The 25872-nt window shown below is 41.1% G+C and overlaps 1 protein-coding gene across 2 annotated transcripts in view; it reads left to right on the top strand.

The window, feature by feature from the left end:
* grin3ba (glutamate receptor, ionotropic, N-methyl-D-aspartate 3Ba) overlaps positions 1 to 24154 on the top strand; it is a 65666-nt gene extending 41512 nt beyond the window's left edge. The window contains exons 4-12 of one of the 2 annotated variants that reach the window (XM_046413148.1): positions 132 to 403; positions 966 to 1202; positions 4711 to 4857; positions 5153 to 5298; positions 8473 to 8588; positions 16857 to 17008; positions 18225 to 18389; positions 19739 to 19806; positions 20616 to 24154. In XM_046413148.1, coding sequence (XP_046269104.1) covers positions 132 to 403; positions 966 to 1202; positions 4711 to 4857; positions 5153 to 5298; positions 8473 to 8588; positions 16857 to 17008; positions 18225 to 18389; positions 19739 to 19806; positions 20616 to 21579 — 2267 coding nt within the window. In that variant the 3' untranslated portion in view covers positions 21580 to 24154. The remainder of the gene's footprint in view (positions 1 to 131; positions 404 to 965; positions 1203 to 4710; positions 4858 to 5152; positions 5299 to 8472; positions 8589 to 16856; positions 17009 to 18224; positions 18390 to 19738; positions 19807 to 20615) is intronic. The other variant, XM_046413149.1, reaches the window with a different exon arrangement.
* The last annotated feature ends 1718 nt before the right edge of the window (positions 24155 to 25872 follow it).

Raw genomic sequence — 25872 nt, 5'->3', positions numbered from 1 at the left:
TACTCATGAACATTTTCTGTCATAGTAAACAATTGTGAACAAATTCCCAGAAGAACAAACTCTAAACTTCCTAAGCAGGCATATAAATATCGGAATGGCTAAATTTCGCATTGCTTGTATCTGCTTCTCAGATCTACCAGAGGACCTGAGGAAGTGCTGCTATGGATACTGCATCGACTTGTTGGAGAAACTGGCAGAGGACATGGGTTTCACCTTTGACCTTTATATTGTGGGAGACGGCAAGTACGGTGCATTGAGCGGGACAGGACGCTGGACAGGACTGGTCGGAGACCTGCTGAGTGGAACTGCTGACATGGCTGTCACCTCTTTCTCAATCAACTCTGCTCGGAGCAGAGTCATCGATTTCACCTCGCCCTTCTACTCCACCAGCCTTGGCATTCTGGTACAATTGCTTGAAGTCATCATTAGTTTGCTTGAGTTTGTATTTTAATGATCATAGAAGACACAAGACTTGCCCATAAAAATATTCAACATCTTGAGTCAAGGACAGCATCTCAATCATCGGTGTTACTTTGATTTGTCAATGCCTCATGTTCCACTGACCTGTTCTGCTGTTGAAGAACATGAGATAATTAGTCTCCTGAGTTTTTTTCTGTGAACATGTTAATAATGAAAGTTCAAAATGAATGACACTTTAAGGGTGTATAATGAGTGTGGAAGAATTTTGAGAAGTCATTTTAGCAGAGTCAGGCAAGCTGTAGTTATACTTTAGTTTGTTAACATCTCCCCGTGTGCCTGACAAACTGCAATGCATAATATGACCTAACAATACAATTTAAAAACAAGAACTTTATTATTCGAGTGAGTTCCCACCCTCATAAAATGATGTGTGGCACAAAATACAATAACATTTTGTAAAATGATAATGATAATTATTGTGCGAAATGCACAAATGTAACTCTTGCAGAGAAAAATCAACCTAGTCGTTTCCTTTGACCTACCAGGTTCGTAGCCGGGACACTGCAGCCCCTATAGGAGCCTTCATGTGGCCTCTGCATTGGTCCATGTGGGTGGGCATTTTTGTCACGCTGCATCTCACCGCACTCTTCCTCACCTTGTACGAGTGGAACAGCCCCTTCGGCATGACACCCCATGGCAGGAACCGGCTGCGTGTCTTCTCCTACTCCTCTGCCCTAAATCTCTGCTACGCCATACTGTTTGGACGCACTGTCGCCACCAAGGTAAAGTAGCTCTCCTCTGTGTGACAAATAGGCATCACGCAGGGCGAGGGAGGGAATTAGAAATTGTAGAGAAATGGAGGAGGGAATGTGCATTATGGGAGACAGTACACAAACAATGAGGGCAAGCTGAAAGAGGAAGTTAGAGGGGAAAGAGTCATAGAGAAAGATGATAGAGATGGCTGGGGAGGGGAAAAGATTGATAGGGGAGAGGTTAAGAAGGTAGGCAGTGATGAAGTAGAGAGGTACAGGGAGGATAATGCACATACAGGGAGGGAGAGGGGAAAGGGTAAGTGGGCCGACAGAGATTGAAGGAGTTATGGTGAGAATGATAGGGATGGATGAAGGTGGAAAAAGAGGGAGCAAGTATAGGTTAACTCCCAGTAGTCAGATACAAAGTAGAAAACAAGAGAGCAGGGGGAAGAAGGCCAGTGGGGTTGTGGAAAGGTGAAAGTCCAGACTGGGAAATGGGCTTCAAAAAGAAGGTAATAAGGAAGTTGACAGAAACATGGTGAGAATGGGTTGAAAGGGTAAGTGGGTAGGCAGAGATGAGAAAAGCAAAACAATGAGAGTGACACAGAGGTGGGCAGACAGAGGATGATGCAAAGGGGAGAGGGACAAAGGTTAGTAGTTAGTATGAGAGAGAAATGTGTGAAACAAGTGATCACCAAAGGCAAATCAAATTCAAATTCATCCGTTAAAAAAAAACAAAACATAAATACGATCTCTTTTACTTCAAAGATAAAAAAACTCTTATTTTCAAGTTATTGTTTGCAGTAAGTACGTAAAAATATTAAATGTACCTTTGCAGTAATAGCATTCTTCAGAAACCTGTCAGATTTGACTGATCGTGTCACACCCACAGTCATGCTGCCACACATACCCAACCAGAACAGATGAAAAACAGCTGTCGTCTGCATTCTTTGGTTTTTAAGCAGCACCATGCTGTGCCAGATCCATCACGATGATAACTTATGCTTGCTCTTCAAATTTCATGCAGCACATTCAGATGAATATCTCAAACACCATTTGCTTTTCTTATTCATGTCTATCCTACTCCACTTAGTATGAACTCCATCATATCATTTCCTTAAGACAGAGTTTCAATTTGTCCCAAAAGGAAGCAGCGCAAATAACTTGGATGGAGCAGAGGCAAAGTGATTAGAGAGACCTTCCAATAATTGAAAGGTCACAGGTTTGATCTGAACAACTGGCAGTGTGTCAATTAACAGGTCGGGCCCATTAGCAGGCTTGTGACCTGTTAAAACGCCCTTGAGCAACACTCCGAACCTCAGCGTGCTGGGTCAGAGCCAAAGAGTCTTGTTTATTTAGACTCAGGGAAAGAGAGTGGGGTCAAATAAATTGATTGTTAAACTGCTCATGATAGCTTATTTCCCTGGAGTCATTTGTGGGGCTCAGTTTTAATAAGATTTATCCAAGATAATAAGATTTAAAATATTTAAGAAGTTATCAAAACAAAAAGCCAAAAACACAAGAACAATCTTTAGCACACCAGCTAGTTGTTTATCATCTGTAGTACAGTCACTGACAATGACCTCAAAGGCAAAGAGCACAAGTAACTAGTTACTATATTCATTTCTAGAAAAAAATGCTCTACACATAAGGCACATTCACTGTGTAGTGTTTCCCCACTGTATGGAATCTGATTTGGATTTCTAGCAGAAGGTACTGTTGCAGCTCTGTCCCACTCCATGTGAAATTTGGCGCTTAACGCTTCAGCAACCCCAGCCAATAGTCTTTTTATACACAGATCCTACAATTCTGCCACAAGAACCATGATTACGCCTGCTTTGTTTTGCCACACCGAACCAATCAACAGCAGCACAATGCTGCCCCTGTGATTTTAGATAGCATGCCATTGTTCTGGAAGCAAGGATGGCATCAGTGTAGTGTGGCTACCAGCTCACCATTTTAATTTGACTGTGTTATACCTCAACTGATGAATTAAAGAGTAACTAAACTCCAAAGTTATGACTTGACTTCCACTAGTCTAGAATGTGAAATATCTATGCTAACAGTACAACAAGTCAGTTGAAACAAGTCAGTTATTCGGGGTATATGGGGTGGTTGGTGACGTAGGCTGCCTCCTTTGCACTAAAATGTCAAGATCTGGAGCTGAATCGATCAAAAACACTCATAAACATCTATTTAAATTGATTTTCAGTGGAAGAAAAAGTGGTTTAGGTCACTCTTTAAAGGCTAAATAGGAACGCAGTGCCCCCACACCCACCACACATTTTATCTTTGTACTTTTTGTGCAGAACTGTTAGGCAGAATCCACCTTGAACAGGCAGTGTGAAAGGGCTTAACCACAAATGTGTTAAATTTTGCCAAACACATTAATTAGTCCTCATCCTCCAAGCTAAAAATGCCAATAAGTCGCTAAGTATGAATGAAAGACATTCCACTTCCTCTCCAATTGATAAGCCTGCTCCTGTTATCACTGTAAACTGCAAGTAGAATGGGAAGCTTGACAGATATAACAACAGTAACTGATGGTGACAGGGCTTCAATTACTTTTTGTATGTTAGCTGATGTGTTATTTCCAGCATTTTCCCTTCGATGGATAGCTTGTAAGAGAGATGTGAAAGGAAATACCTTGTGAAGAAAACACAGACATGGGAGCACTTAAGGCACCTCATTATATTTTCAGCTAAGGGCAAAAAAAGAATATTTATAATTTCCCTTAGTTTCTTCACATTTCTTCCCAAACACTTTTCTGAAGAATTTATGCTTATATCGTGTGCATGCCAACCGTCCCTTTTCTCCCTTTTCAATTCACCAACTCAGCTAATTATGCTAAGAGTTCGGAATATCCAGAACACCTTCATAACAACGGGTTATAGCCCTGTTTGTATAATTAATGTCTCATTAATCTCAAGCATTTAAAACACTAGAATTTCATGTCTTTTTTTTTGTTAAGTGGGTATTAATTAGTGGAACAAATTAATGATCACCGGGTTCAGGTGGATTCATTTCCTCAGGCAGGCAATTTCATGGAAAGATCTCACTGATGTGCCTTACAAGCAATCACACTCTGTTAGAGTTTTCTCCTCTACATTAGCTCTTCTCTTGGTCTGTTTTGATTAACTTCATTCCCCTTTCTCAGGCGGGTTAAATCTTGATTTTTAAGAGAGGAGGAGAGGGGTGAGGGTGTCTCAGCGGGTGCTTGCATTATATCAACATCTAAAAACAGCTTTGCTCACACATATGTATTTTTGTTTTTATCATTCTGCTTATGTTTCATGCCTACAAGTTCTCACTTTCCTTCATGTTGTTTGCTGTCAGCCACTTTCTTTTTGTCTCGACATTATGACATTTTTCAGTTTTGAGAGTCGATATTTTTAGATTCACACAGAAAAAAGATGTTTTCATCTCTCTTTTTGATTTACTTAATTATTGTTAGGGGGGAAAAAAGCAACAAAAAAAACCAAAAACAAAAACAAAAAATGTATATATGTATATCTTGGCATACATCACCACTCTGCAGACTCCTAAATGCTGGACCGGACGCTTCCTGATGAACCTCTGGGCCATCTTCTGCTTACTGGTGCTGTCCAGCTACACGGCCAACCTAGCTGCAGTCATGGTCGGGGAGAAGACCTTCGAGCAGGTCTCGGGAATTCACGACGACAAGGTTAGACTGCACACAAGGACACAAACTTGCAACTACATACATGTCAGCACGCCACACACACATGCAGAGCCACAGCTACATGTACACACAAACTAATCTTACGCAAGGACGGGCTAATGAGCAAAGAGCGGAATTATTTGTGAAGGATTATCGCTTTCCATATCCCTAAACCCTACGGGGAGTTCAGGGCTACAGTCAATGTGATATGAGCCTCATCATGATATCCATGCCCCCCCCTTTCTCTTTATCACCTCCACCACCATCTCCACCCATGTCTTCCTGTGTCACTTCCCAGCTGCATCATCCATCCCTGGGCTTCCGTTTTGGGACAGTGAGGGAGAGCAGTGCTGAGGATTACATGAAGAAGAGCTTCCCGGAGATGCATGACTACATGAGGCGCTTCAATCAGCCTACCACCCCAGAAGGCGTACATATGCTAAAGTAAGACAAAACACCCACGTGCATGCAATGTACATTTGTAAATCGACCTAAAATACACCCGAATGCAAGCCAGACCTAAACAATCCAGTCACGTTTGCATCTGTTATCTGCGGCTGTCTGCATTCTGCGCACTGATTTTCCATGCTTTCAGTGCATAACAATTCTGCCTGGTGGCAACAAGAGCAAACATGGCATATTTGTGCGCATCAACTCCAGAAATGTGCCGTGTGACATCATCATTTCAATTTTCAGATGCTTTGATTTCCAGCTTAGTGAGGATGTTTTTAATGTTTGTACCTACTAAGTTTTCTATCTAAAATCAATGCAGCAGCTCAGTGTAGCCCAATTTAAGTTGTGCAAGGTTGGTGTTCCCTTTGATTTTTTTTTTTTTCTCCACCTGCAGTGATGTGTCTAACCCATTGGCGGATGTTTTCTTATTATAGCAAGCACACTGAAGTTTTGCTACGAGATATGAACAAATACTCATCACTTTGTAAGCTGCATAAATTTGCACTGTGCATTAGCATGAGCTTTTCATTATCCAGAGAAACTACATTTTAGCACAAAGTGTAAGTGAGGTGAAAGCCTGTGAATTACATAAATTCCATTAAGTCCTCCACATTTGAGTGAAAATGTTTTTTGTTCATTAAAAGTGTTGAATGTAGAGATCAATGAGGGTCAGGGACAAAATGATGTAATAAGGACCGAGGATGACTGGATTCGGGTGTTGAATGGAAACTATAAGCAAGGCAAGGCGGGTTTATTTAGATCACACATTATTTCACGAAGGCAATTTAAAAAGTACTTTACATAATGCTTTAAAACACTGAATATAAGACACAGAAAACAAGCTAGGAACATCTCAAAAAATAAGAAGATTAAAAAAACAGAAATATAAAGAAAGTAGTTCAGGGTGAGCGTAGTGGGCCTCAAAGGCAGAGGTGAAAGTTTTTAATTTGGTTTTAAAAGGTAGTCTATGTTGGGGCAAGTCTTACATCTTCTGAAGTGTGGACCAGCTCTGTGGAGCAGTAATTCAGTTCTGCGTTCTCGTGTTTAGTTAGACCCTGCGAATGATTAGCAAACTGCTAACAGATGATTGTGTCTAGTTTGGATTGTATTCCTAATATGTTAATGTGGAACATGTAACCTGATTGATTACAACATAATTCAGGTTTCTGATTGTACGCATCAGGTGAGACATGTCCTCAACTCCCACTGTGGTTTCTGGCTGCCTTTAGTAGTTTTCTGATCATCAGTAATGGAAAACAACCGCATATGTATCCATTTACATTTAGCATTTCCTTTTAATTGAAATTAAATTACCTGTGTTCTAATAACTTTAATAGCTAGCTTTTATAACAAATTAAACATACGGGAGGTCTTGCGAATTTACACAGACCATATGCAGTATAGATATTTAGCAGTGGTGAAGGACGTATTCAGATCCTTTGCTTAACTAAAAGTAGAAGTAAAATAAAAGTACTGTAATATAAATATATTAAATTCCAAGAAAAAGCCCTCCAATGCAAATAAATTACTAAACTTCAACAAAATGATAATAAGAATTATTTGCAAAATGTACTTAAAGTATCAAAAGTACTCATGATGCAAAATAAAAAATGGCTGCCGTGTATTTATCTATTGTTACATTACTGGATTACATTTACTGATGCATTTGTGCAAGTGCCATGTTATGTACCATTAATTAGATAATACCTAACTAAAATACAAATCCAACTTGTATGTACTAAAATACACTACTTGAGTAAATATAATAATAATATAAATAAAGTTAAATCCTACTGCTGGAATTCAGATAAATGGCAAACACGTTTATTCTGGTTTAACCAAGTACAGATACTAATACATACTGCACCACAGCAGATATATTCACAGCCACATGCTTCTCAGACACAATGCCTGCTCCATAGAACACCAGCAGAGATGCTGAGATAGTGCATGTGCTGACTTTGTGATACGAGTGGGGAGATACAAAGCGCTTGTTCAGAGAAAGAAGATGAGAACGGGGAAGATGAAGGCACCGTTTGTTTGCGTGTGAGGCGAAGCAGAAGTGGAAGTCACAGCAGTGCACAGAGCCGGAGTGAGGCAGTAAAATACTGTGTTGGCAGAACTACTGACCCCAATACTGCACTCAAGTCTTAGAGGAAAAAAAAAAAACCTCACAAACCTTCTCCTGGAGAGACAGAACGCCCAGGGCTACGCATGCAACAGCACATGAACACAAATGTATAGGCTCAAAGGAAATTTAATGCAAGCACATACCTACACACAAGCTTAGAACTTGCAGTTGTAGTTACACACTTTCATGTCTACACATACGCACGATGGCGCACACTCACTCAGAGGCCAGGCGTCGGATAACTTCCGACCCTCTTTAGTCCCAAAAGAAGTCTCGATGCGCTCTCTTCTCCTTGTGCCTCATAGTTGACAGGTCTCAGCAGAGGAAAACAGACTTTTCTGCTTTGGCGGCACAGCAAAGACTTTGTAAAGTCAACCTTTTTTTTTCCAGTAGTCAACATCCTGAATAACAAGACGTTTTGGGTAATTTGATCAGTCTGATATTCAAATGTGTTTGTTTATATATGTGTGCACAAATATCTTTGTGTAACCGAGTCTGTGTATTCATTTTGATGTGAGTGCGTGTGTCAGGAAATGTCTCTATCTTTCCATCATCATCAATATGTTTGTGTCTGTAGGTGTGTTATTCAAATCTATTGAGTTTTGTTTTGCATCCTAAAACTTATCTCCTGCCGGCTGCAGCCAGCAGCGGAGGCTGCAGACAGAGAAACGGTCTATAATTAGAGGTCAATTAGGGTCAATTGGATCGATATTCCCGGTGTAGGAGAGTCCTCGGGAGAGTGTTTAATGCCTTATCAGTCTGCCGCAGAGGCTGCTGGTTCAGGTAATGATGTATGTGTTTACACAGTGTATTAGAATGCAGTTAATCTCATCCTCTGTATAAATGACAGAGTGGATGACAGCTCAAAATACAGACTTCCTGCATGGCTTCTGGGAGTGTGAGAAAGTTCAGCAAGTGAATCTGATTCACACGGACGTCTGAGGTTATTTGTCTTCAATCAATGCTTCTCTCTCACTCTTGTGGTGTGTGTCTCTTTATGTCTGCGTGTCTGTGTGTGTGTGTCGGTGGTGAAGGACAGATCCTCCTGCCCTGGATGCGTTCATCATGGACAAAGCCCTGTTGGACTTTGAGGTCTCCATTGACGCAGACTGCAAACTGCTCACTGTGGGGAAGCCTTTCGCCATAGAAGGTTCGCACACAGATACACTCAAAGACACACTTGTTTTTTCTGTCATTTGTAACAACATGTTGACTTTACAACTAAGATGTTCTTACAACAATATTTTTTTTGGTGCTACATTTTTGTGTCCTTGTTTTATTTGCTGTCCAGTCTGTCTCTTTACCCCCACTTTGTAGCACCCTTTTAAAAACTGCCATATAAATCTTTTGCTTTAACCACTTTACATTAACCAGAATGTGTCTGAGCTCAGTGTTTACGCTAACATTGACCTAATAACAGTGGGTGGTTGACCTTGCGGGGACTGGCTTTTTATTCCCAGATGGCAGGTGTGTTCCCACAATGTAACTGTATGGAAAGATTTGTCCTTATAATGTGATTACGGACTCTCTCTCTCTCTCTCTCTCCCTCACACACACACACACGCACACGTTTTCATCACTTCTGGGGACATTACATAGACTTACTTAGATTACATTTCCTGGAGGCTTCATCAATTGCCTAATCCTAACCCTTATCTTAACCTAACCTTAAAGCAGGTCTTCACCATAATATTTAACAATCTACATTGTGGAGACTTGCATTTTGTCCCTAGGAGGAAGGTGGGAGTAAGGCAGGTCCTCACAATGTGACTGTGTAAAGAGATTTTTGTCCCCACAGCTAGAGGAATACACATCCACACGCACACACACACACATATACAAATCAAAAGTGGCAAGCACATACACATTCACACTTTGCATGCACTCACATACTTTCAGAAACACTAAACCTGTGCATACTGATATACTGTGTGCAAGACCACAGGCTCTCTCTTTGCAACACAGACAAATACACACACACACACATATATATACATATACATATGTTACATCCTAAAGCATGCACAGCAACACACACACACACAAACGCACACCCAGAGAGGAGATCAGATGCTGTAGTTAGCTACATGACTGACAGAATATCATAGTGATTCACTGGATGAACTTATAACGCTGTAGGGTAAAAGTACTCAACCATCTATTATTCACTACAGTGGCCAGTCAGAACACTTTGGTTTTAACGCTTACAGGTCCAACTAACTGTAACGCAGTCGTGAAGCATACAGACGCATCCATTCCCAGTCAAAAAACACAGCTAATAATCCACATAGGGGGTTATTACATACAAATTCTCCTACTTTGCTACCAATGAATGAATGGGCTTATGCACATCGTCAGTGTGTGTGTGTGTGTGTGTGACAGCACTGATGGTTTTGGTGTGTATAATGTGTGTAAGCTCTGGTGCCATTCTTGAAGGAAATTGTTTTCCTTCAGTTTTCTGGAGTAGCTGCGCTTCTTCTTATTCTGTCTGAAAATCACCATGTGGACCTCGGCAGGCGAAGAAAAGAAAAAGACAGGCCACAGAATGGAGTCATGCTGTTGCACTCTCATGTTTAACAAAGTTGAATTTTCTGTCAGTTTTCTTCCTCCTCCTGCATCTGTAATGTGCGTATGTGTGCCACCCAAATGAAAATTAATAGAAAGTCTAAATTTTGTATTTTATTATTGGCCAAGACTGTTAAAGAAGTTCTAAAATACTACCAAAAATTCTAAAATACTACCAAAACATATATACTTGCTGTAGTGGAACATACTGACTTTTCTGTACTTTCTAGTCACAGTTTCTTGCAAACACCAAAGTACTTAAGTTAAGCAGGCAAACATAACTTGCTGCTTGTGTCACTGCAGAATTGCTTTGCTAGTTTATTAACTATACTGATCAACATTTAAACCGCCTTCTTAATATTTTGTAGGTCCCCCCCCTTGTGCTGCCAAAACAGCTCTGACCTGTCAGGGGAAGGGTTGCAGGACCTCTGGAGGTATTTTGTGCTCACAGGCATCAGAATGTTGGGTCCTTTGGGTCCTGCGCATTGAGGGTGGACTCAGCTTATTCCGGTGCATCCCGCAGTTTCTCGATCAGGTCGGGATCTGGGGAGTCTGCAGGTTATTGCTGTGGCCCTTGAGACATTCCTGAGCTGTTTTTGAAATCTGACGGGGTGCATTGTCGAGCTGGGGGGGTGGCTGCTGCTGACAGGGAGAGCTGTTGACATTGGGTGGGTGGGGGTTAAAGAACTAGATTGTCGGAATCTAATCCATTGCTTAAAGGACTAATCATCAACAACTAATGATAAATTGCAAGCAATTAATCATGTTTTTATTGCTTTGCTCAACTATTATAAGGAGGTATACACTATGACTATGACTAGTTACAGCAGTAATAGCAGTATGAATACATATGAGAAGTGGGTTTCCTGCAGAATATTAAATTGTATCACTTTTAGAAATAAAGCCTGCTGGTGACCTGTCAAAAAAAATTATGTCTTAGTTCTAATAAAAGTCTAGTGCTCCCTCTCATTGAGGTAAATAAAGGTTCCAGCCATCATTGCAGGTTTTACTGTATTCTATTCACAGGTCATCTGCACATGGGTGCCTCCTGAAGGTGACACTGAAGTGAAATTTTCGCTGGCAGAACACATTTATTGAATGCGTCAAGCTTTTGACCTCTAACCCAAACTCAGCTAGAGGATTTTTTACAAGTGCAGAATTATCATGGGTGCTCTTGGGGCTGACACAGATTTATGTCACGCGCACATTACACATGTGTGCACACTTCCGTGCATATTTGTTTCTGTTCAGCCTTTTCTTTTCTCCTCCTATCTCTGAAACAGACACACACAGACATAGAGACGGTAAATAGATACTAGTAATGGTGCCACATGGGAACAAACACAAACTTTGATAACATTTCCCTGTCATTCAAAGCATAGCCTCAGAAAGGCCCCGCTCCTACATGTATTCCCCGGAGATTATCTACTGCTCTCTGCACTGCATAAGACAAAATGAGCCAAGAAACTTAGATGTAGTATTACTCATGATTGTGAGGATGAGAAAGCAGGTCTCATTGGCATGTCGAGTAGGTCAGTTTGATGACAACTTGAGTCATTGTCTACATGAAAAACCAGAGGAAGGATCTGCACTGCCTTTGGTTTCTAGTCACTCCCACAGTGTGTGTGAGGAAGAATGGGATGAGAGTGAATAACTCAATAAGTCTGCACAGTAAAGGAAGCAAGAGCAGGAAATGTCCCAGACAGGAGGGGAGGAGAAGATTTTTTTGGGGGGGGCGGTAAAGAGAGAGAGGACAGAACATGAGATGAAAAAAACTAAGTAAGGGAAAAGAAAAGGTAAAAAAAAAAAAAAAAGGTGGGAGGGCCAGTGAGCAAAGGTGAGCGAGGTGGGAGTTGAGCACCAGAAGGAGATAGAGGGCTTTCATTTGCCCACTGCCAGTTTGCGCTTTTCTGCACAGCGAGTGATAAAAGAGCCAGCCAACAGAGTCCCCTAATCAAGACAAACCTTCACCCTCAGCAGATGGAGTGAGGGAGGGAGAGGATGGACGGAGTAAGGAAAAGGATGGCGAAAAAAGAGAAGTGCTATTTGGTCCGTATGAGGATGCAGGCAGGATTTATGGAGTGGTTTGTGGTCAGGAGGTACAGAGAGAGACAGGGGAGTTTGGGCCGTGGAGTCACTGCAGGCAATGTGCTCTGCTGAAATCTTCAGGCTGCTTAAGTGGAGAGAGATGCTGGGATGTCGCTGTGCACCCGCCACTGAGTGCTGTTGGGAGATGTTTACGACAGCCTAGACACACCCCATTAATAATATTGCCACTGAACACGCAGCCACTCGCTGCTTGTTTGTGTGTGTGTGTGTGTGTGTGTGTTCTACACAAGCTCAGTCAAGCAGGACAGAAGATCAAAATGAGACTGGCAGAAGATTTTGTTGCTCGGGTGAGACGGTTGTTGGTCGGTCAGCTCACGTCTTGCACGAGTGATGCACAGGTGACTTTGCCTGCTTACGCTTGTGCGTGTGTATGTGTGGAAACGTTGGTAGATGAGTGTAATTCCAAAGTAACACAGCCACCACCAGACAAGCGATATGAAGACGTCAGACTGGGTTTTAGAAAAACATTTGCAATTTTTCGAGAAAATAATTGAAAAAATATCCGGATGATTAATTGATTACGAAAAGAATCATCATTTGCAGTACTAAAATTGGCTATTATTCATCCACAGCACTTTAATATAAGTATACATACCAGACTTGGACCAATTTTATTGAATTACAGACATTAATCTCTTACTGACTTCATTTGCTTATATTAAATTTTTTTTAAAACATCTGCTGTGTAAACTCACACTATTGATGGCTACAGCAACAAATAACTTCTAAGGAGAAGTCGAACCAACTAATTAGCCAGCAGCTCAGTATCTTTTATAGATCATACTGTAATTAAACGGGACCAACACATCAGAAAGACTTGCAGGCGCTGAAGCTGCTCCATTATTGATTGAACTACAACAATCAATACCAAATTCATAAAAGCTTTAACATTTTCTACATTTGAGCTAAACATTCAGCGAGTACGTGTGGAAATGGTGAGTGTGTGCATGTGTGTGTGTGTGTGTGTATTCCTTGTGGGGACAAAAATCTGTTTACACAGTCACACTGTGAGGACCCTTACTCCCACTATACTTGTGGGGACAAAATGCAAGTCCCCACAATGTACTGTAGATCATTAAATATTAGGGTGAAGACTTGCTTTAGGGTTAGGGCTGGGTTAGGGTTAGGGTTAAGCAAGTAATGTTTATAGTTATGGTTATGTTATGTGGTGGTGAAGCCTCCAGGAAATGAATGTAAAGTCGCCAGAAGTGATGAAAATGAGTGTGTCTGTGTGTGTTTGATGCTTTTAGCAGCAATTAATAAAAGACCAAAGGAGTGTTGGATCTAGAAAGTCTAACTTCGCTGACAGATATCAAAGGAAGAGACTGAATAACACTTGCCACACTGAATGATTATGAAATAAGAGCTACAGCACAAAAACACAAGGAACAGTGCTGAGGAGCAAAAGCAGATTATAAAAACGTTTTGAAAGCATGAAAAACTGTTACATTCCATGTTTTAAGAATAAGGTAGTACATTTTTTACAAACGTATATAAAGTGGTTTGGAATAAAACTTGATGTGCCTGGGGTGTGTCTGTGAGTGAGTAGGTGTGTGGGAGATTTGAGTGACAGCTTTGGGACTTGAGGCTTGTGATGGAATATGTGGACGTCTGGGGGAAAAGAATCAAAACGAATGACAAGTGGCTGCCCACTTGTATTTCACCATTTGACTGAGTGCTGTAAGGAAACGCGGATGGAGATAGGCTGATGACAGAAAAATGCTGTCTGTCTGCTGGGGAAAAAAAAAAAGAGGAAGGAGACGCACGAAGACAAAGCAATAGACTCGGGAGAGGAGCCGAAAGATAAAGAGAAGAATGGAGTGAAGCAGAAATTGAACGAAATTGAAGGGATGACAGAGATAAGGAGCAGACTAACAGAGGAAGAGACTGGCGGCAATGGTGGGAGAGAAATGACCTCAGCCAGGGAAAGAGGGGAGAGGAGAGGAAGAAGGTGAGGAGGGAAGAGACTGTAAAGGAGTGTAAGAGCAAAGGGAGGGAGGCTTAGACAGTCTTTGTCATGTAGGAAACAGAGTGTGACAGTTACGTGAACCTTAGCCGTTCTCTCCTTTCTGCCCACAACCCCCATCAGACTCACACACCTTGACAGCCAGCACGCACACACACGAACACGTTCACAAACTGCTGCCAGGTCCGAGTCAATCACACACATACAAAAGCGCTGTTGGCATGACTGCAGCGCAGATGAAATGAAACAAACAACCCCAGGAGATCGTGTATAGCAATAAATCTCAGAGAGGGTCTTTTGATTCTAAGCTGAGGGACAGATTTCTCTCATTTTGCACCCGCAGGTATGTGAGCTGTAATGCAAAACAGATGCAGTTTCAAAGGCTGGGACGGGAAGAGCAACATTTGTCTCTAGCTTTCAAGTTGTTAAATGATACATGAATGCAGCACTTTTGAAATTAAAGCAATGAAGCAGTGGGGGGGGAGCTAGTACTTAAATCTACCATTTAATTAAAAAATATTATATAATTGTATGGCTTTAATAATATTTCATTGCTGTGTCTGCTCTCATTGCTCCACATACTGATGGTGTTTTGCCTTAATTAGATGGAAATAAGCGAGTCCAATGATGAAACAGTGTCTACAATCAAGCCCAGAATAATATTTATTTTACTATCAATGATTTCCATTACTGACTGCATTAGAATACATTTCAAGTCATTAAATCCATATATGTGACAGCAGCAGGTTTGAACTCTAATTGCACATCACATGTTTTTGCCTATAAACCATCACTCTGCAAAGCAATCAGGAACTGCAGCTGTGAGTTGCAGGTGTAAATGGTACAACGTTTTTCCTCTGATATGTGGAGGGGAGTTTCACAACTTAGAAATTTGTTTTCAGATATAGCTGTTATAAACAACACCTCAAAACCTTGTTTTTATATACATAAATTTAAATGAAACCACTATAAATCCAGGATAATTGAGTTACTGAATATGCAATGAATATGACTCATACATTGTGACAACATTCGACAAAAAACACAGAAGAACAAACACAAAAGACCCACTGAAGAGCTCTTATGTCAGCATGTGCATATGGAGTGAAATCGGCCTTGGAACAAAGTTCGGGTCGTGTATCTGTAGCCAGAGGGGTTTTTAATGAAGAGAGCCTGGACTGAACGACGGACAAATCATATTCAAGAGCTTGATGGCTGAGGTGCCTCCTGCTCTCCTTCAGGGAAACAGGCTAGTGGAAATGTAGCAAAGTAGGAAAATAAAAAAAATAATCACGCGCACAAGAAAGAAAAAGAAGCAATAATAACATTAAAAACACTCTCCACAAAATGTTGTTCTTGATTAAAAAAAAGAATAAAAAATCATACTTTTGTTGTACATAACAATAAATAACATGACTGACATTTCTTCACCTAAAGTTTGAGTCATATCTTGTCCTCTCCTGCCACAGAGTGTTTTAATTCTCAGAGGTAATTTATAATACACTAATACACTAATAAATCCACAGCCATGCACTTGAGTGCACCAAAGGGAGTGTAACAGAATGTAGGGAGCACAGTCAGGTAAAATACGAGCATATTTGCATCTCATCCACTGAAATGCGTTGATTTAGACTTGATCCCAATCCAATCCCGGATCAGACTACGTGATATCAGCCCCCCCTCCAAAAAAAACAGTCTGATATCTGACAGACGTGGGTTGCTGGGAATGGGAATGAGCATCACAATTTGTCATTTTATCTTGTGAAGTGTTTCATAGTGGAAGACAAGTAGAGGACAACTCACAAGGCTCTGGCAGAAAAACTATCAGATTGACAAGCATGCTCTGTGATGCTTCAGATGCATTAGATGTTGACAGTGATCCCCGAAGTCTGTCTCTAGCCTGGGGACGCAATAATTCATCTTTCTCTCTCCGATACCGATTCCAGTTTCTCAATTCAAAGTACCAATCAGATACCAGTGCTCTCCTTTTTCACAGACCTAAAGGTGTGTAATTCTCACTGCTGGAAACTCTTTGGAATCATATTTATGCAAGGTGACATGAGGACATATGATACTAGTCTGCTGTGACTAAAAAACTGTGACTTACAGGAGAACTAATGAATTTGTAGTATGACATCACCACACTTAAATGCACAGTATGGAATCTCTGCTGCAAGGGGTCTCTCAGTGGAAAAGTAACAAAAGGTGTTTTTTGATGATGATGACCTTCTTGAAACAAAGGTCTAGTTGTTTTTAGACATTTTAAAGTGGAAATGTCACATATTTTATCTTTAAGGACAGTATTTGCCCACTAGCAATCAGACCAATCTTCTTGCAGGTCATGAAACACTGCAGGATATTTGATTCAGCATGTTGTCTGACCATCTGAAAATGATGAACGTCCGTATCCGGGTATTAGATTTGCCTATATTTTGTAATGGTAAGGAAAGCAATAAAGCATTAATGGGAGGAACAGACAACTTAGCACCAGAATGTGTGTATGTCCCAGTGGTTTGACCCACACAGTTTTGTTTCCCTACACATATAACTCCTAAAAATTGCAGACCAATGTGTTTGCACTGTATGTTTCAGAAAACGTCTTTGAATTCTAACTGAAGCCTGTAAACTCAAATCTCCTTTTTCCAGAGGGCATCTGCCCTTTGGCAAAGTGCAACTGACTGTGGTTTCTAGTTTAAAGTCTCTTCCTCAGGCATGGCTGTTGCCCTCTGATTGCGACCTATAGTATATGTATTTACATCTGTGCGTCTCCTCTTTCAGGCTACGGCATTGGCCTGCCCCAGGGCTCTCCTCTAACCCGTAATGTGTCGGAGTTCGTGAGTCGCTACAAGTCTGACGGCTTCATGGACATGCTACATGACAAATGGTATAAGGTCGTGCCCTGCGGGAAGCGAGTCTTTGCTGTCACTGAGGTAAGTCATTGGTTAGAGAATGTTCACATAGCGTGTACGTGTTTGGTGTGTAAAGCGAAGCCTTCTGTAGCTGTACTTCTATAAATGAGTCTTCCTCTGGGACACAGACAGGATTGCCTGCCAACGCGAGCACATGAACACTGACCGGAACATTCACATACACAGAGAAATGCACCCAGACAAAGACATACAATCTCATAAACTCAGGCCTATTTGCTGACCTTAACCAAACTTACAGGCACGTACTGTCTGAGTGTCGATACTTATTTGAGACTCATGTCCGCTACAGAGGAGTACTTTCATTTCTCGCCCTCCCTTTTCTTTTCATTCTTTTTTAAGAACAGGGAAAAGAGCGCACCGTTTGTATCTATAGGCCATCTCTTGTTTGTGAACAGAGAAACTATTCAACTCCCCCTGGACGTCCCTTTTAAATCTTCAAAGCTGAATCATATTATAGCAACAAATGCAATTACACAGTCATAGGTTTCTCCAATGAAATGAAAACCTTAACTTCACCCTGCACCATGAAGTTATTGCTATTCATCTCATTTGGAGCCTAGAGAGTGGGCCACTTTCAAACAATGTGGGCATCTGTACGATCTTGCCCTCTGGATTGGGAGCAAAAGGAGGTCAGTGTTGTCACTGATGTATTTGCAGAGTCAGCACGGGGCTAATTGTCATCAGTGGCGGTGCAAAAATGAGCCGGGTGAAGGAAACATGATTAGAGAGCAACGGAAAACCTCGCCCCTGTGTCTCCCACTTCCTCCAGGCCCATGAAAACCTCATAAGAGACAGACATTATGTTAAGGGGAATGTGGGCGAACCAAATGGGAACAAAGTGCTCTTCAATTAAGTGTCGTCTCTTTTTAACATCTCCCTGCTAACTGCTGTTTCTTTCCATTACTCTCAGTTTTGCTTCCCCCGTCAGCTCTTTATGCTCGTTCCCATCTCCTGCCTTGCTCCTGCACATCCTTTTCTTTCCAAACGTCTTTTACGCTGTTGCCCTCTCCTCTTTATGTACATTGTTATGGGCTTACACAGCCAAAGCAGGCATACAACAGCAGAATATCAATTGCACAGTCACAAAAAGTGGCCTAAATAGTAATTATGTAAACACAAATCATCAATCTCTGTACATTCTTCTCTGTCAGCTTAAGTCTTTACTAATCTGTGTCACTCCCCCAACCTTTCTCTCTTCCTGTCATTGCCCACACAGACTCTACAGATGGGGATCCAGCATTTTTCAGGCTTGTTTGTGCTTCTGTGTATGGGGGTGGGTGGAGCCTTGCTGACCTTGGCAGGTGAACACACCTTCTATCACCTGGTCATCCCCCGCCTCCGGCGCACAAACACACTGCAGTACTGGCTGCACACCAGCCAGGTGAGTAAATACACACTGAATGGATTCATACACACTCTGAAAAGGGTAAATTCACATTACTTACACATGTATGAGTACACACACACACACACACACACACACACACACACACACACACACACACACACACACACAGAGTGGATGAGATGTCCTCACCCCCTGGAGTTAACTCTCATTTTGCAGGTGAAATGCACCCTCTACTGTTGGAAACTTATAATAACAGTAAAGAATAATTATATTATAGTACATTATAGAAGAAGAAAGAATATGAAGAATATTTTCTTTAAAACTAAATTCTCTCATGTTTCATGTGACAGATTTCCATTAAACTGTTTTAACTTTACGCTAAAAGTATTAATGCAAATGAAGTACTGCTAATTAACTCATTAATTGTGTTCTGTAAATTACATGGAACATTTCAAACGGGTTAATTAAGTAATTAAGTACAAAGTTATTAAATTGTTCCCGCTGACGGTGCTTTATTCATTAGCACATGACTGCACAATGTGTCTTTGTGTGTTAATTTGTTTAGCCTGTTTAGCTTCGGTATCAAATTTGTGTCTTTTATCATTTTTTTACTGTGCGAAAAGATCAAAGGGAAAGAATAAATAAGATCTGTGGAGGGTTTTTTTTTTTTTTTGCAATTAGGTTGTGAGAGAATTAGTGTGTTTACAACAGCGTACACCAAAGGAACCACAAACTGAGAATTTAAAGGTCATATTTTGTTGTTTATGAAACTCAAGCCATTACCAAATGAGGTGCCTGTGGCAATATTGTTGAGTGAATAATGGATCCAGCAGTGTGAATATCAAGACTGCTCACATTTGTTTGCTACATCCCTCTAAAAGGGCAACCACTCCCAGGCAGCCTCCAGCATTCATCACAAAACCAGCTCAGCTGCCTGAGAAGACAGCATCTGAGTTAGTCCCTCAAGATAATCTCCATCTGGAGTTGACATCTCCTGTTCTTTCAGAAACCTTCAGACATATATAGGATCAGGATTAATTACAGCAGATACCTCATAACTAAAGAGTATTTTTCCCAGCCCGACCAAAGCACTTGGGTACCTAAATCAAAAAGGGCCTCAGGAAATGATACTTTAAGCTCTCCCAGTTTTAAGTATAACTGCCTCTCACAGAATTACAATCATTTGATTAAATTATTCAAAGCAGCACCACAGCAGGATTTGTGAGGAATAGCTGTCGCAGATGTTCTGTCCAACTGGGCAGCTTAATGGCTCTTAGAAATTCAAATTCTTTTTCTTCTACGGTTATTTTTCAGAGCTGGTGAACTGATAACAAATTCCACATTTCTAATCTTACGCCTTTTATTTTCATCTTTACTTGCAGAAAATTCACCGAGCCCTCCACACCACATATGAGGATGTTGGGAAGGAGCTGACCGGCCTCGATGAAAAGTAACAAAGTCACTAACTACCTTGTGCATCTACACACTTAGTTGTCTCCTTCCATTTGAAACAGCAAGAAAATTCTTGTACACTTTTTAATGACACATCCCGATATTCAAATTTGCTCAAAATGTCCCCCAGATATACTGATGAAAACTAGAATGTAATGCAGGTTACAACAGTGTCGACTGTGATCACCTTGGTAAAGACCCCCAGTGGATGACTCCATGGTTACGGCCTTGAAATGCCTTATTCTGTCTTCTTTCAAGAAATTGCCTCTAATTCAGAAAAACTCTTAAGGGAATAGTTTGACATTTTGGGAAACACACATATTTGCCTTCTTGCCAAAGTCTTCTACCTGCACCTTTAAAGCTCACTAATTAACACATTAAATCTTGTTGGTTTAATCTGTTCTCAGCAGCTGCTGACTTCTTAATATTTATGGTTCAGGCTGTTATCGATCTTCTAATCTTCAACAGTTTGACAGAAAACGAATAGGCACATTTCTCAGTTATTTCTCTAACAGTTTATACTAGAAACTAGTTGAAATAGCTACACTGTCACACTTAGATTGTAGATTTTTTCTTCGTTATTATGACTTGATAGTAAAATATTTGTTTGGATGGAGATTTTTTTTGCAGTGTCAGCCTTATGGTAAACTTAAATCACCCTTTGGTTTAGTTAATTATAATATAGTTGACACTTTCTATATTTTGTGTTTGTACTTTGCTTATAGCCAATTGTATCCATGCATAGTGCTGTACAGCATATCTCACTGGATATATGCCCTTTGCTGTGATCTTCCTCTCTTTCACTAGCCCCTCCTCTTGTATCTCAGAGAACTGCACCCTGCACAGGAAACAGAATCAGCCTCCTCCACCATCACCTCCCACATCTGTCAATGCTTCCACTACAGCTGGAGACACTTGCAGCTCCTCACCATCCCATGAGCCCAAGGAGAAACGCGTGCACTTTGACCTGGAAACCCTCCATAGCTACCGGCTCCGCACACACACCGCCTCAGTGCGTGGCAGGCCCGGTATGGTCGGCCGTCCTGGTCTTGGACTAGGAGGACTGGGGCTGGGCAACCTAGGGAGCTTTGCCTCCCCTCCTCAGATAAGCCTCCATGTCAACGGGGGCCCCGTCTCTACACTGGCCTCCACAGGCTTGGTGCTCTCGCCCCTGGGAAGGGCTGCCCAGACCAGCATGTGGGAAGGGGAGCTCCAGGACCTGCAGGGCAAGATCGAGACATTTCGTACCCAGCTGAGGGAAGCCCTGGCCAGGAGAGCTGAGATCCAGAGCAGCCTGGAGAGAGAGAGGAGCGGATTTGTCCGCAGGGATACAAGTTTGGAGAGGGAAAGGGACAGACAGAGGATACAAACTATTAACACAGACAGAAGTAGCTCCACTCAGCCCAAACTCCCTGAGAGGGACAGGACCAGCCAGCTGCAAACCCTGAATAATCAACAGACAGGGAGGGCTAACCAATCAGGCGGCCCTGTGACTCTAGAGCATGGGAGAAGCAGCCAGTTAAACACAGTCAACAGTTTGGACAGAGGGAGAGCCAACCAATTGCGCTCCGTTAATACCTTGACAGGGGAAAGGACTGTCCAGTCACGCACTTCCACCAGTTTGGAGCGAAGTCGAGTCAACCAACAAGGTGCTGGAAATGTAACTGTCCAATCACGGAACACTTCTAGCCTGGACAGACAGAAGGCTAACCTATCAAGCACTTTGGAGAGGACAAAAGCCAACCAATCAAGTGTAAGCGGTGGGACTTGATTGTCTTTCTGAAGCACTTGCTATGTAGGAATGCAGAGGGAGTATTGCAGTTGGTGCTTGCATACCTGTGGGAAGATGGCTTGGTTTGAGCAGGTATATTACAGTATATGTTAACTCACACCGTTACTTACTGCGACCTAATAATTTTCACATACAGAATTATTTCCACACTGTCTTACAATTACATCTAAAAACCTTTAACTGCAATTTAAGAACAATAAAATGTCTGCATTATCCATGAAATCATAAATAAGCTATGTAATCTTGTGGAGTGAAGGATTCCAGTAAAATCTCAATATATTTTCACAAGAAGTTGATTAGGCCATCTGGCACTGCTCATCACAGTGCTAATTAAGGAGACCAGTGGCTTGCATGAGGAACTGTCAGCCACAGCTGTCTGACCAACACAAGCCTATCAGCTGAATAAAAGTACAGCCTGTTACAGGCTGGAGAGCCCTACAAGCACGTAGGGACTTTAGCGCCAAGAGCACAGCAAAATCAAAGCTAACCCAATGTGAACAAACAGCTAATAAAACTATGCGGAAATGCAAATGCAACATTTGTGTTAGCTGAGTGCCAGCAGCAGAAGGTGAAGATGCAAAAAAACATTTGAAGTAATTAATAATTTCCCAAAAATGTGAATGAAAAAGAGGATCGAACAGTGATACAGCTTTAAATCAGTGTACCTAAAGACCCCACAAAATTTCACTAGCACCTGCGCTATCTTGTATTTTTGTGTTTATTATCCCACCATGTTCAAAACACCGTTTTGGATATTTATATATAGTATAATTTTACCATTGTAAAATGTGTCAAAACTAAAAACAGGTATACTGCAAATTGAGCCAAATTGAGCCAACTCCCAAAGCTTTGAGATGGTAATTTCCTTCTGTAATTTGATGGGTTCCATATAAAAAAAAAAAAAAACAAACTGAAAAAGGTTTGTTAAACTGTCTGTAGTGGAATGGATTCCAGCCATTTGGATCAAAATACATGCACTGTCTATATGGGCAGTGTTACTTGCCATAAGAAGTACTCAGCCTGTGGAAACAAAGCTATAATGACTTCTGTGGCTCTCAAATGAGCTTTAAGTCTGGGAAAATAACCCTCAAAATGATCATTTGGAGACTACACAACTTTCTAAGAACTCCTTAATTAAACATCAAGCTCAACAAAACTTATAAGAAGATGTTATAGGGAAATGTAGGAACCGCCATTTTTTGAGTCACCATTTTAATCATCAGGTTATCTCAGCCTCTGACGCCTCTGTTTTGATTATCCTTTTTTACACTCAGTGTCTTATGAGTCCCACTACTTTAACAATGACGAATGACGAATGAACAGAATCACTCCCTATAAGTTAAAATCCAGCTATTCTCCTGTATTGGATGTTTTTTTCAGAGGTAAACACAGCTGATCATTCCATTAATTACAGGACAACCTTAACAATTAATGTGTCAATTGTTTCCATTTTCCAAAGTGCTGTAGTCGATGTCTAAACTTTGTCTTTAAACTGAGACACACAAAACTACAGAACAAAATTACAATCTCAAAGTCTTTTCGCAGAGCCTTTTAAAACAATTGTATATCTGATTAGATTGTGGCCTTGGCCCCTCAACAACTGCCATCAGTTTGTACTGAATTTGTTCACCATGTTCTTTACTGAAGGAAGTTATGAGTCTGGCAACAATTTTGTGCTCAGTGGCTGTATTGTGCATGATTTCACACAGTAAGATGGGGAGGATTACAATTGACTTGCGCCCTGTGGAGCGGAGAGAGCTCCAATAAGTGAGGCCTCATGTTGTTTTTGTTTGTTTTTACATCATTTCAATTAGATGTACTCTTTTGAAATTGTTTCTACTCAGATAATGCATTTTTTTTCTACTAAAACAAAGTTAAGTAAGTTTCATACCTCGAGTCAATAATCTGGAATCTGATGAGAGAGGGTTTTCACAGGCTTGACTGCATTGGGACTTATTTCATTTAACCACCAGAGGGAGCTACTTCCCTGCTTCCTGCAGCTATGGACGATGGCGAGTTTGTGGATTGAGTTTTTACTCCAGCTAAACCACACTGACATAAATAAATGTAAGCAACTGACTGATGGAGAAACGGTGACAGATGGAAGCTGCGTTGTACTGAGACGCCGAGGACCAGGGGGAACGAAGGCCTTTATGAAATCACTCCAGCACTATACAATGTTGGGAATTTCACCGGCCCACGAGTCTGAGATCCACACTGAAGGGGTTTTTGATGACACTGATGTACATTTAAACGTTTCAAACTTTGCTGTGGTGTGAAGTGGTTGTGTTCACATGCCATGGTGTCTCTGAGGAAAAAAAAAACTATATTTTAGGTCTTTAATGAGAAAGAGCTTGTGGTACTGGATATTTAAACAAATGCTTTTAAAGTTACCCCTTATAAAAAATTATATCAGCATATTATTGAATTTTATCATAATGACCATTCTCATGTTTTGAAATAAACATTTATATAGATATTTTCTGGCATTATCTGATATTTTCAGTGTTAACCTTTATTTTAAAAAGGGATGTCCGAAAACAGTGACAACATTAACCCAAAGCTTGTCCTGCTTGAATAATTTAAGGATTCATGAGATCATTGCTGACACGTTTGCCCCCATCAAACTTATTTATAATCCATTAATCCACTAAAGTCATTGTATATGTGTATTGTCATTCAATCAAATGTCGTATTAATGATTTTTGCAAGTAGGATTCAACCTCTCAGCTTAATTAAGAGTGCAAAACAGAGCGCCAGCCTCAACACCAGCTTTTGCACTGGATGAGCTTTAATTGGTAATAAATGGCAGGTGTCAGAGGGGTCAAGTCCCAGAAAAGCAAGTAGCAATGAGAATTTAAGTTACAAACATGGAAATACAGTAACCTGAGACAAATAAACCACAACACATTAAGAAGCAGCAGTTTGCAGATCAGTGCACACTAATCACAGAAAAACTGATTATTCACACCTTAAAGGAATAGTGTGAGAAACTAAAACATCCCATGTCCTTTATACACGCATCATTTTCAACATTATGAAAAATGTTATTGTAAATCTAGTATTGTGATAATATCAATTTTGACAGATAGATTATGCATGTTAGATTTTTTTTTCCTTTGAGCATGCCTCCCCACACCTGTTTCTTGTTAACAATTATGGCTCATCACCCTGTATAAAAATGTGAAAAGGTGCACCTGCTCTGTTTAGCACTTGTGTGGGAAGGGGGAGCAAAATTTTAAGCCTTGTGTAGCCTGTTGGATCCTGCAAGATTATTGCAAGATCGCCGGTTGCGCGGCACCACTTGAGTCTTCAGCAGAAAATGAATACCAAATCACTAGCGTGTGTTTTTGTCGTTTACAAGCTTAAAAACGAGCGCAGGTCAACTTCAGACGGGCAAAATCTCCGCTCTACTCGAATGCTTTAGTATTCACTGTGTTGCATGATAAAGGTGTAGCATTACTTCCAGTGATGAAAATAATAAGTTGCAGCAGCTCTAAAGTGAGCTCAGGGGCTTGGAACTATCTCTTGTAATTGTAGGTGAGAAGAGATAAAGATGTGAACATTTTAACAGAATGGGCTCATACAGGCAGATACTACACCACAACAAAGGTGCAATACAGGCTACTTAGCTGATACCTGTCTATATATGTGTGTTCCCATTGAGCACTTAAGCAGTTTATCCGTGTGGGAGATTATGGTGTTTATCTTGTCAGAAAAATGGCAAATCCAGGCCCTCAATCAGTTAGGTTTTATTGAAGTCTGTCTTGCAAAGTGATGTCTCTTAAACAAAAGTCCAGTCACAGTGATGTGTGACACTTCTCTATGAATTGCCTGAGTACCAGAGGCCACCTAAGAGGAGGTTTAAGCGCTAAGGGGGCCATAATGGTATTGTTTAACTTGTCCTGTAATGACAGCCATCAGCCACACAGCGGCACTTGAACCTGCTCCAAGGCTCGTGAACGTGGAGCGTGGGGTGGCGATACCTGCAGAGAATTCACATCAGGGGTGTTTTACTTACAGTGTGATGGATACATGCACTCATTTCCAATCATTTTATCTCAAAGATAAGCAAGTGATGTTTTATCTGAGAGAGAGGGTGTGTGTGTGTGTGTGTGTGTGTGTGTGTGTGTGTGTGCCCTGCGTATATTTACTAGTCAGACACATTTCAGTCACCCCATGAAGCGATGGCCTACCTAACATGGCAGAAATGACTGCTACATGTTTCATCTGTATTGATTTATAGTCCTGTGTTCCATAATACAAGGGGCT

Source organism: Scatophagus argus, chromosome 15 (assembly GCF_020382885.2).
Source record: "Scatophagus argus isolate fScaArg1 chromosome 15, fScaArg1.pri, whole genome shotgun sequence".
Taxonomy (NCBI): domain Eukaryota; kingdom Metazoa; phylum Chordata; class Actinopteri; family Scatophagidae; genus Scatophagus; species Scatophagus argus.
This window is presented reverse-complemented; position numbering and strand designations above follow the sequence as displayed.